The 12,357-nt window shown below is 39.3% G+C and overlaps 1 protein-coding gene across 3 annotated transcripts in view; it reads left to right on the top strand.

Moving 5' to 3' along the window:
- The window catches only part of PDS5A (PDS5 cohesin associated factor A), a 170,230-nt gene that overhangs the window by 155,382 nt on the left and 2,491 nt on the right, over positions 1–12,357 (top strand). For all 3 annotated transcript variants that reach the window (XM_054030065.1, XM_054030066.1, XM_054030067.1), the window contains exons 28-32: positions 345–464; positions 2,413–2,475; positions 5,188–5,333; positions 6,738–6,843; positions 11,219–11,574. In XM_054030065.1, the coding sequence (XP_053886040.1) occupies positions 345–464; positions 2,413–2,475; positions 5,188–5,333; positions 6,738–6,843; positions 11,219–11,574 (791 nt within the window). The remainder of the gene's footprint in view (positions 1–344; positions 465–2,412; positions 2,476–5,187; positions 5,334–6,737; positions 6,844–11,218; positions 11,575–12,357) is intronic.

The raw sequence follows: 12,357 nt of genomic DNA, 5'->3' as shown, positions 1-12,357 counted from the left end.
TAATTTAACATGTATAACTACTATGAATGTCTACTGTTGGAGTAAGAAACTGATTGGTGTGTTTGAATGAGCAATAGCCATCAGATGTGCTTTATATGTCTAAGATATTTTTCATTATTCATTCAGAAGTATTTTATAGAAAATAAACTGGGAACTACAGAGAGGGGCAAGGTGTGATGAGGAGCGAAGCATGCTGTTAATTCTTTAAGAGTAAAATATGTTCTTAATAGCTGATACAGAATTATTTTTGCTCATTGATTATACATTTTAAGAGTACATTCTTGCTACTCTTACGAAAATTATAAATAATATCTAAAACACGGTTTCCCTTTTTTTCCCCTCAGAAACTCTATACAGTATGTGATGTAGCACTGTGTGTAATCAACAGCAAGAGTGCTTTATGTAATGCAGATTCACCAAAGGACCCCGTATTGCCAACCAAATTTTTTACGCAACCTGAAAAGGTAATTTCGTTAATTCATTTTCTGGGAAGAGTAATACAAATACTTTGTGACTTAACTTTCCAGGCTATATCATAATTTAAAATACAGATTTGGGAGGAAAGCTTGTATTTGTTATAAAAAGTATCTGCTTATATAGCACAAATTGTATGCTAAGCCATCTGTCCATCTTGAGCAGTTGCAGCTAAAGTTGTTCGTTACCAGGTGATAGTTATTTAAAATACTGATGGTTTAACTGACATTGACAGGACATTGTATTAAGGAGTTGTGCACCTGCCAGGAGGGAGAAATGAAAAATCCAAAACACAAAGAGAAAGAAATGGAATTCAAAGCTGGCAAAAAAGTATAGAGAGAAAACTGATAGATCAGTGATTACATTTTAAAACATCCTACATATATTTAATTCTGATAATTGTTTGCTATAGTGCATTTAATTTAAAAAAAAAAAATCCTTTTAATATAATCTTTAGCCTCTTGGGATTTAAGATTTCCTTGGGCAACCTCATTGTCACCAGTAGAACCCTGTATCACACTGTCATAATCAGGACATAAATTGCTGAAGTAGAGTAAAATGAATTCTACAGGATAGATTTTAATTTCTGGTTGTGCAAGAGAATACATCTTAAATTTTCCAGTATCATAAACAGAGACCCCTTCCAGAGCCTGATATTTCAAAAGTTAAATGATGTAACTTGGTAGTTTACTTACATCATTATGGAGTATCAAATACTATAGTGATGCAGGCCAAGTGAGCATGTAGATCAAACTTTTGGGCCTGAGGGCCGCATCGGGTTTTGTAAATTGTATGGAGGGCCGGTTAGGGGAGGGGGTTGTGGCCCGGCCCCCGCCTCCTATCTGCCCCCCCTCCCAGGACTCCTGCCCCATCCAACCCCCCGTTCCCTGACGGCCCCCCTCCCCGGGACCCCTGCCCCATCCACACACCCCCACTCCCTGTCCCCTGACCACCCCTGCTGCCCCATCCAACCCCTCCTCTCATTCCTGATGTACCCCTGCCCCCATTCAACCCCCTGTTCCACCCAACCCCTATCCACACCCCCTGACCACCACCCCGAACTCCTCTGCCCTCTATCCAACCCCCCCTTGCTCTGTGTCCCCTTACCGCGCTGCCTGGAGCACCGGTGGCTGGCGGTGCTACAACCGCGCAGCCCGGCTGGAGCCAGCCACACCGTCGCCGCCGCCACCATGCAGCACGGAGACCGGTCAGGCCGGGCTCTGCAGTTGCGCTGCCCCAGGAGCTCACAGCCCTGCTGCCCAGAGCACTGGATGATTTAGTTGGGGATTAGTCCTGCTTTGAGCAGGGGGTTGGACTAGATGACCTCCTGAGGTCCCTTCCAACTCTGATATTCTATGATTGCACCAGCGGCGGAGCGAGCGAGCTGAGGCTGAGGGGGAGGAGCCGGGGCTAGCATCCCGGGCCAGGTGCTCAGGGGCTGGGCAGGATGGTCCCGCGGGCTGTAGTTTGGCCACCTCTGATGTAGATAGATAGATTTGCATTATGATTGACTAGGTTGATACCTATATATTCACAATCAAAATGAAATAAGATTACAACTTTCAGTTTATAAAAAACACTTCTCTTTGGTCTTCCGAAACAAATAATAATGCTACACACAACATATACAACAGGGAAATCATTTTTGCTTACCTTCAAGTTAATACAAAAAATTGGGAATCTGGAATTGAAGTGCGTGACTGCTGAATACAAACTGTGCAGTTCTGAATACAATTTTTTTGTGCTTTATTAGATTAAATCTGTCACTAGGAAGCTATATAAAATCTTAAGTATAGTTTCTGAAAATTGGAAAGGCCTCAAGACTGTTTGATGACAGCAGCTTACGTGACAAAATAAATCATTCACACTGACATAAAAATAAAACATTAAAATAGAGAAGACAAATGCAGATTTAATTACTATCCTTTTTTCACGCAGGACTTCTGTAATGACAGGAATTATATTACAGAAGAGACAAGGGTTCTTCTTTTAACGGGAAAGGTACTGTATGTTAATTTATTGTAATAACTTTTGATTGCACATGATATATAGCGATTAATAGGCATTCTAGTTTTTCATTTTCAGAGAAATCACTATAGCAGTTCAAAAAGTGTATTACCAAGTTTGCAATTTTAATTATTAATAGTTATACATAGGTGCAAGAATTGTAAATTGCTAGAAGGCTCAACAAATGCCTTTAATTTGATACTATTTTCAGAGGGGAGCAGGGAACAGGGCTTGCTTGCTATCTTTGCATTGTCCATCCTTGCACTGACAAAAATCTGTGGGAGGAAAAATAGTAATTTATCATATAATTACAAGTTGCCTCATAATTTGTACACACAAGGGTGCAGAAGCAAGGTTGAAAATGCTTAATTTTGGCATTTACTAGTTTTGGAGGCCTTGATTTTGTAACCTTGTAAAATGCAAAGATCTTGAGAACAGCATAGTTCACACATTTCTCATTTAAACTTCATTTGCATTTGCTACTTTACATACTCTCTTCCATGTAGCTATAGAGTACTACATAATTTACCTTAAATTTTGTTTAGAGTCCGAAACAATGGTTTTATAGTATTTGTGTACATGATAGAGTTATGAAACACTGCCTACATTTATAACTTAAATAGTTTTCAAATTTGATTACTGAAATGTTAATATTTGAAACAAATTTTCACTGGTTGTATAAACTTAGGGTTACCATACGTCCGGATTTTCCCGGACATGTCCGGCTTTTGGGGGCTCAAATCCCCGTCCGGGGGGAAATCCCCAAAAGCCAGGCATGTCCGGGAAAATCGGGAGGGAGGGAGGGCTCAGCTGGGGCCTCTTTGGCTGGGGTCGGCGGGGCCGGGCCGGGGTCGCGGGGCCAGGCCGGGGGCCGGGCCGGGGTCGCGGGGCCAGGCCGGGCGCGCGGGGCCGGGCCAGGGTCCAGGGGCGCAGTGCCGGGCCAGGGGCCAGGCCGGGCCAGGAGCCGGGGGTGCAGTGCCGGGCCGGGCCGGGCGCCGGGCCCGTGGGTCCGGGGTCGCGGGGCCGGGAACCAGAGGCCGGCAGTGCTGGGCGGGCCGGGGGTGGTCGGCCGGGGGCCGGGGCTGGCACCCCAGGGCCCGATCCGACCCAAACTGAAGCGGCCGGGGGGCCAGCCTGGGCCGCGCCTCCTCCCCCCACACTCCCCCTTACCTGCTTCAGGCTTCCCGCGAATCAAATGTTCGCGGGAAGCAGGGTAGGGGGCGGAGTTGGGGCGTGGGCGGGGCTGGGGGCGGGGCCCTGTGGAGTGTCCTCCATTTGGAGGCACAAAATATGGTAACCCTAATAAACTGAGCCCTTCAATTCTTTGATAGTAGTCATTCATCTAATTGAATCTTCTGGAAACAGCATTGTAGCTAGCAACTCTTGCTAAATAGGGGACGTATTTTTCTCACTAATGCAGCTCTAAACACAGTAGCAGGCCTGGTTTATTTTCTGTTGCTTAAGTTATTTAACTATTACTATTGTACCAAACCTCTGAAAAAATTAACATTTATTCAGTGCCCTAACATTTTAATGTTCAAGTTTATTTCACTTTCTCTCAGTTCAAATTTCAGATAGATAAATGGTATATTATTTTTATGATAAAACACACAACTCTAACTTTCAAGTAAACTTAGTGCACTATTTGTTCCAGGGCAGTGTAACTACCGGTCCATGTGCTTAGTGTAACAAGCTATTTTTATGCAGGACATTAGCATGTTATCATGCCACTGTCTCAGCCACTGGCCCTGTGTGCACTCAGTATAAAAATAAACATCCTGTCTTTCAGCTTTGCCCTGGTTGCCTCCTAATAGTTTAGTTGCCTCCCTGCCACTAGAGGCTAAAATTCTGCTGGTCAGATGGCTGCCCAGCATCTGTGACATGGTTTTCCTGCTTGGTTTCCTGTAAAATTAACCCTCAACTCCAGAGCAGTATGGAGAGAATATTTTTATTTAACGTGGTCTAGAAGGAAACCTGAAAACTCACTGGAGAAGCAGCTTTATGCCAACCATACTATAAAGAAAATGCCCTAGCTTCCCACAGAGTATATGGTCCACCTCCTTTTCCTATTTAGGCACCCTGAACAAATAGATTACCAGCAGGCCCATCGAAACCAAAAATACCAACCATGCACCAGAAGTCCCCAAAAGACATGATATAGAGCAATTGATATTTTACATTAGCTTTCCTTACGCTGAATTAGGAGTGTTCAGATTTCCCATTTTCTTGGACCATGAACCTAATCCTACCCTTCTGCTGGGAAAGTTTGTATTTATTTGCCCACAACTTGTCTTCTACAGATTGTGAGTTTCTTCTGCTTTGTTTGTGTAGTTATAGCAGAATGCTGCCACCTTCATAAGGTTTTTTGGGGCCCCCCAGTAAGATATTAGCAGCCTATGGCCATTTGCATGCCTGATATGCAAAGTTCCCTGAATAATATTTTTTTTATAAAATCAAGCGGAATGGAACGTAGCAATTGACGACAGCTGTTGTGTTAGGAAAGACCTCCCACAAATGCCTTTTATTGCATGTTGCTACTTATGATGGGAATTATGGCTGCAAGTGGAAGGGGTTATTTAGTATAATAGTTGTAAAGTTAATCCTCACTATACCATAGAAAATATTTTAAAAAATTGTTAGTGTGTTTTTAAAATTCTTGTTTGTATACCTTTAATAAAAGCTTGACTAAATCTCTGTGCGTTTTAGCCAAAACCAACTGGTGTATTAGGTGCAGTAAACAAACCATTATCTGCAACTGGAAGGAGACCTTATATTAGAAGCACAGGATCAGAGACTGGAAGCAATATTAGTGTAAACTCAGAGCTGAGCTCTCCTGCAGGAAACAGATCAAGGTACATGATGTTTGTTTGTTTGTTTGCAGCTATTTACTTCATTTAACACTATATACTCCTGTGTTTGGGAAATAAGTGTTTTGTTTGTATGCCATTGTACTGTGCTGAATTTGAACAATCAGGAAATGATACTTCGCATTTTTTTATTCCTATAACCCAGGGTTCTTTATGGGCACCCTTGTGATCCTTTTTTTTAAAATAGCCAGGATAATTGACACATTGAGAGATTGTGAACTGCGCAGTATCATACAGCAAGTCAGTGACGTAGACAGGAATAGAATCTAAATCTAACTCCCTGCCCTGTTTTCAATCAATTAAACCACAGATGCATCTCTATATAATTGATCTTGTACCATGTACATGACCATGGAATCTGAGCACCTCGAGACAACACTTATCAATCTCACTAAACTAAGAGAATTTTCTTTCTTGTGTACACTGTGCGCATTAGCTATAATAAAGACAATTTAGATCCAGATGGATTGCAAATGTATTTTGATGTCATGTGATTGAACACTCTAGCTACTTGTTTTTAATATTTTTCCATCTGAAAATATATTAATAAACCACTAACAAGAACATTGTTGTGTAATTAGATTCTACAACCCACATGTTTCTAATATGAAAGAATTAAGATTAATCACGTAGCTTAATAAACAATAAATATAATTTCTCTTCACCTTTTAATGACTGTAGTGTCCCAGTTAAAACAAAGAGTTTTGCTGAGTAAGCACATTTAAGTCGATATGTAGTTTAATAGAGACTAAAACAAAATGATATAAATAAATGTTGCTTATAATATGTGACAGGAAAATGCTTTATTTTCTAAAGTATATAGGGCCAGATTTTGAAAGGTAGTGAAGTGCCTAACTTCCATTGATTTTTAAAAATCTGCCCGAGAGAGAGAGAGCTTGCACTTTGAAATTTTAAGGTTGAGTTTAGCTTGTTTCATAGTTGATGAACTTGATAGGCTAAATGATTAAAGAAAGAAAGTCGAGTACAACCAAAGGTTCAGTTGTTTCATAAAATTGAAGTGTAGTACCACTTCTGTATCAATTTGGAATGTGTCCCTCAGCTAGGGCAAAGCTTGGGTGGTCCTGGGGTACACACAGTAATGACTCTGAATATTCTTACTACAGTATGTTTTGTGAAAAATCTCCCCTCCTGGAACAGCGGTGTGCAAGTTCCTGGTTCTGATTAATATATTTGTTCCTATCTTCCAAACTGGTGACATCACACTTGAATGAAAGTTAATACTTGCCTGTAGGGGAAACATTCTGATAAGGGAAATATAAAAGTGAAGGCAAGTGATTTTTTTCGACTTTAGTCTGCGCTCCTGCCTGTCTGCGTTGTTAAGAATTAAAAAATAGTTGCATACATGATTGTTCTTAATTCCTCTAACAGGGAACAGAGTTCAGATATATCAGAAACTGGGGTCAGTGAAAATGATGAAAATCCAGTGAGGATTATTTCAGTCACGCCAGCAAAGACAGAACCTGTGAAAAACAAGGTAGATTTTATATTTTTAAAGGTGAACACTATCTTTATAGCTAATCTGGCATAGAAATTCATTTAGTATATACCAGCATTTCCTAGATTGTCTCTGAAAGAATTGATGCCTCATCTCATTCAATGTAATTATCTCATTTTCTTTGTCAGACCATAAAAAGACAGCACATTTTCAGAACAACTAATGATTTTTTTCAGACAAATGGATAGATGGCATGTATTGTCAAACAGTATAGACTAGAGTTCTTCATATTTTATGAAATACCAATGGGGGAGTGGAAGGGAGTACAATGGAACCTTCCTGTTTCCCATCTTTTTTTTTCAGTTTGTTCACTGTTTTAATATTTTAAGTTAAGATTATATCCAGTGTGTTTGACTATTTACATTTGATAGATCTGCTTGATCTGTTAAACATGTGGTCAGAGATTGCACTCAGTTTAATAAAATCACAATTTGCGATTCTTGAGAGGAGAAAGGAATATGCACAACAGCACAAGAGTTAAGTAAAGAGTATTCTTCCCAGCATTACATTTCTTTGTATCTACTGCATTGTGCCACAACCAAAATAGCATTTAAACTTTGATTTTTTTAAATATTTTATTTCCTTGAGCTTTTTTTAAAGAAAAAAAAAACCTTTCTCATAGAATAATTTAAAAAAAAAAATCTAAGGTCAGTGTTGCCTGCCCAGAACTGGGCCCCGAGATGGCAAACGGGTTCGTTGCCCGGTGTGCTTGGCACCAATAAAGACACCGAGGGGAGAAAGCAAGCCAAGTTTATTTCAGAGCTCTGAAATGGCACTAGGAGACCAGCATGTCTCAAATCCAGTGCAACAAATACAAACAACTTTTACCTTTTATACTTCAAACTGTTTCTGTGTAAGCCTTTGTTCTGTTACTCCCTCTTACCCCTCCCACCCCTCCCTTCTGTAGCAGTTACAATTAGAAAAGTTCCCATTCGTCTGCTTATCTTTTGGCCTTGCAAGGCCTGTTTACAGCAGCTGCCTCCTAGAAAAGCTGACCCTTCCATTTCTGCTTCAGCATGTAAGCAGTTAGCATAGAAGTAGGTGAGAGTTCACAAGATGGAGTCACTGTGGTTCAGGTAGGCCCAGAGCAGAAGAGCTTCATCGGCACTTTTGGCCTTCCACTCTCCCGAGTTACCTGGTAGCTATGCCTAGTGACACCAACATCAGTACTACGTTTTTGTAATTATTGAGAAGGGAATGGATAGTGCTAATTTTATGATGTAATACATATATTCATCCAGTCTGTCAAGTAAATATTTAGGTAAAGATGAAAGCAGGCATTTCAAGTGCATATTGTGGAAGGAGGCTAATCTTTATGTAGACAAGGTTGAAGATACTGTCATGTAAGATCATTTATGACATCCTACCCGCACCTTCTCCAAAACTGAAAACAATCTTTCTGAAATTTCACAATCGTAAGTTTTTTGTCAGGGTGGAATTTTTCTGTAAAGTTGAGACAAATTGGACAAGGCATATGGGAGACATGACAGTTCAAAAAAGTAAATGTTCCCACTTTTTGAAAAAATGTCTTTGGTTGAGATTTTCAAAGCTATACGGTATTTAGGTACACCGCTCCCATTGAAATCACAGGGAGTTGTGTAACTAAATTAAATAGCTGGATTTGGAAATCTCAACCCTTACTCATTTGCTTCGTCATGATTCCAAGATGTCTTGCTCAAGGGAACACCAAATTTATTCTAAGCTGTTGGCCCTGGTGAGAACTTCAAGATAATTTAGTTATTAAAGACAGTTTGTGATCCTGTGTCCACATGTCTATTTTTTTAATTGAGGTGATCTACACCAACTGAAAGTTAGCTTCCTAACCTGTAAGGAATGTATTTTACAGAAACATATACTAGGAAGCCTGCATCCATACGCAAGTGTGAGGAGGGAAGAGTAGGTTTATAGCCAAGAATACCTGAATTCCATTCCCAGTGCTCCCATTGCTTGACCTTAAAATGTTCCAGTTATGTAGCTCTTGACTGCTAAGGAAAACTAACTAGGATTACCCAAATTATACAAATAGTGACTAGCTCAAAGGTCACTACGAATAAAATATTGCCTAAGGGGAAAAATAGTTCCCAAGATGTATATGTTTTTTTTCCACACGTGCATTTTATAGAATCTGTTTAATCTCTACCCTTTCTTTCTGGTAATACATTTTGAATCATTTGTAATCATGCTGAATTATTTCCCTATATAATATACATTATATATATAATTATTGTTACTTAGCAGTTTTTAGGGAGCTTTCAAGAACAACTTATATATAACCATTATGACCAAAATATAGAAAATTAAAGTTCTTCCCAGGCACTACCAAAATGCCTCATATGAGACTATTTAAAAAAAAAAAAAAAAAACACCCAGGAAAAAATAGAAAAGACTCTTACCATGAAGTTTGTTTAGCCATTTTTAAAGTAATAATGGAACGTCTAACAAGAGAGAAATCCTAGTTTCAGACACCGCATCTATCTTATGATGAATGGTTTTAATGGATGTGTTTTAAATTACATGAGACGATCAGGTGCCACATTGATAAATGCCATATATACGTTTTTTAAATAGCTAAACAAAAACCTTTTAATTTTTCATTCTTTAAAAAAAGGAGGCAGGGAAATTAGCACTGTTTTCATGTGTCTGAAAAACCCTTGGAAATATATGGGTTTATGAGTTTTATTACTCTATAGCAGTGGTTTTCAACCTGGGGTCTGCAGATTTCCAAAGGGATCTGCACCTCAATTCAAAATTTTTTAGGGGTCTGCAAATGAAAAAAGATTGAAAACCACTGCTCTGTAGCAAAGTAAAGACTAGCAGATATTTCATGATGCCAAATTAATATCAAATGGAAGCAATGTCAGCCCAGCAAACAGCCAGATGGTTGCTCTGATTTAAAAATAATTAAATGCTGATTTCTGATTGGCTGAACCATAGACCGAGTCTGTTTCCTAAAACAGCAATAATTCAGCCTTTTAATAATGGTTATTTTACAAGCATCTAAGGTACATTCCTGATGAACAACCTTTTTTTTAACCAATTGCATGTTTACAACTTTTGTAGATGAACTAGTGTATACAGCCCTTGGCAAACTCAAAATGTTATATTAATATGTGACAGATTCACAAAAACATATAATCTGTATTACTTAGTAGAAAGTAAAGAGATGGTGGCAGAATTATGAACTTGGCGATGAAGTTCTTTTATAGGTGCCATTTTAAGTTCTGGTGGCATCAGAGTAATTTTTCTTTTTGTCTCTGGTATTGAGTAATTAATAGTACTTGTACTGCATAAATAAGGAGACGCAAAACCATCACAATATTTTTGATAATCTGAAGTTCAGACTTGTGTGTTCTATTCATAAGCTATCTGCTAAAAATGGCCCCAGCTACAGGGACCATTCAGCTCTACTTGTATTTTTACCCATATGAATAACTACAGGTTTTCAAGGTACAGAGGAAATAATGTAAATAATTTCACTGGGTCTGTTGCCATGGTAGAGCCATGATGTTAACAGTCATCATCTTAAGTATGCTCCTTGAATACTCCTCTCTCCTCCTCCATGTGAGATTTGCTGGAGAAGTGCTGGCAACTGTTCCAGAGGCCACTGATTAGATGGCCACTCACCACTTCTCCCCTTCACCCATGGATCCATTGCACAGCCCTGCCGTATGTAAGAGAAAAAACATCCCCACATGCACACAGGCATTGCTCCTTGTTCCTAGTGAACTTGGCAAAACATGTGAGGATGGGAGATTCCCCGCATTTCCAGTTTCCATCCCCCTCACTTCCCCCAAAACCTATTTTTTTGTCATGGAGTGGGTTCTGGAAGGGGTTTTATTTATTTTATTGTATTTTATTACTACTATTACTATCACAGCATTACTGGAGGTTGGGCTCAGAAATCCATCTACTAAAGTAAACCCCCTTTTTGCTGCACTAAAGTCTTGTTTCACCGGAGACATTACTTACTGCCCCTCTAGTAGATCTCCTATTGATGGGCAAAGAGCCTGTGAAGGAGCATGCTTTGTAGGGCCATGGTGAGAAGTGAGAGTGTTATAGTCCTACCATGATCTTAGTTACTTTCAAAATACAAAGAAGGTACTCTGAGACTGAAAGAAAGTGCATTGTATCATACATTATAAGTTTCATGTATTAAATTTATTGCAAGCAAACTATGCCAAACTATGGTATGTTTTTTCACTAGAACCAAGCCTACCCGCTGGGTGGGTGTTTGTATGATTTGTTGCATATCTGCTTCAGAAATTTATCCTTTTGTCTGAGGTAGATAACAGTTTTGGCTTGGCTTTTGGGGATCTTGTTTTTGCTAAGTAGGAATTTTTCTTTTCTTTTCCAGGAGATTCATTCTGATCAGGCTACACAAGGAAACATTAGCACTGAACGTGGAAAAAAAAGAACGGCAGTGGCAGCTGGATCAGAAAACATTCATCAAAAAACAGAAGAAAAAAAAGCAGATGAATCAGGACCACCAGCCCCTCCCAAACCTAGGAGAGGGCGTCCACCAAAGTCTGAATCTCAGGGCACCACAGTAAAAAATGATGAAACAAATAAACCATCTGGCAGGGGAAGGAAAAGGGCAGCAGTCAGTCAAGAGAGTTCAGGGGGTTTAGAGGCAGGTAATGCCAAAGCACCAAAACAGCAAGACATAGCAAAAAAAGCAGCACCAGCACAGAGACAAATTGATCTACAAAGGTAAAAATAGCATCTTTCCTACCTCCAAGATATATCCTGAGCTTTAGAAGTAATGTGTTCAACAAATGGTTAAACACTCTAACCAAAACATTTACTAATAACCAGCATCATGGCTCAGCACATTGCATTGTGAAATATATTTTTTCCTGGTGTATCTCAAGACTAAACCTATGTATATGCTATGAGAACAAGGTTCAGATCACTGAATATGGTATATCAGATGAGAAACCATATCCTCTTTTTGTACAATATTATTTCTTGAATGTGGTGCTTCTATTGGCATCATCAGCATCACTATGTCAAAGAGCTAAGAGTGTTGGAGTTGGGATTTTTCACTCCATTTACTAATGCAAATATACATGTGCTCTAACTCAGGACCCTGCTCTGGTCAGTTGACTAACAAAAGTTAAAAGCACTGTATCTTTGATGAATGAAATAATTTTTTTAAAAACATTTGGGGTTTGATGCTTGTTTACTCCATGTCCTTTCTTGAAACAATCACCTGTCTAAAAATATAAAAAAGCAAATGGATAACAGAAATTGAAACTGTGCATTCAGCTATTAGTCTTTGGTACAGCCCTTTTTCATTCTCTGTATACATGCTTTGATTTATGCATTCACTGAATGGTCTTTACATTTGAAACCCAACTTCATACACCAGAACTAGACATTCAAAAAATCTGAAGAATTGGCTTAGCACAACCTTGGATGCCTATCTCCAAACATGTTTTAAATGTGAGAACCTTTAAAATGCAAAAACATGCCAAGTAAATTAATGTGCTC

The sequence above is a fragment of the Malaclemys terrapin genome, chromosome 5 (genome assembly GCF_027887155.1).
Source record: "Malaclemys terrapin pileata isolate rMalTer1 chromosome 5, rMalTer1.hap1, whole genome shotgun sequence".
In the NCBI taxonomy this organism is placed as follows: Eukaryota; Metazoa; Chordata; order Testudines; family Emydidae; genus Malaclemys; species Malaclemys terrapin.
This window is presented reverse-complemented; position numbering and strand designations above follow the sequence as displayed.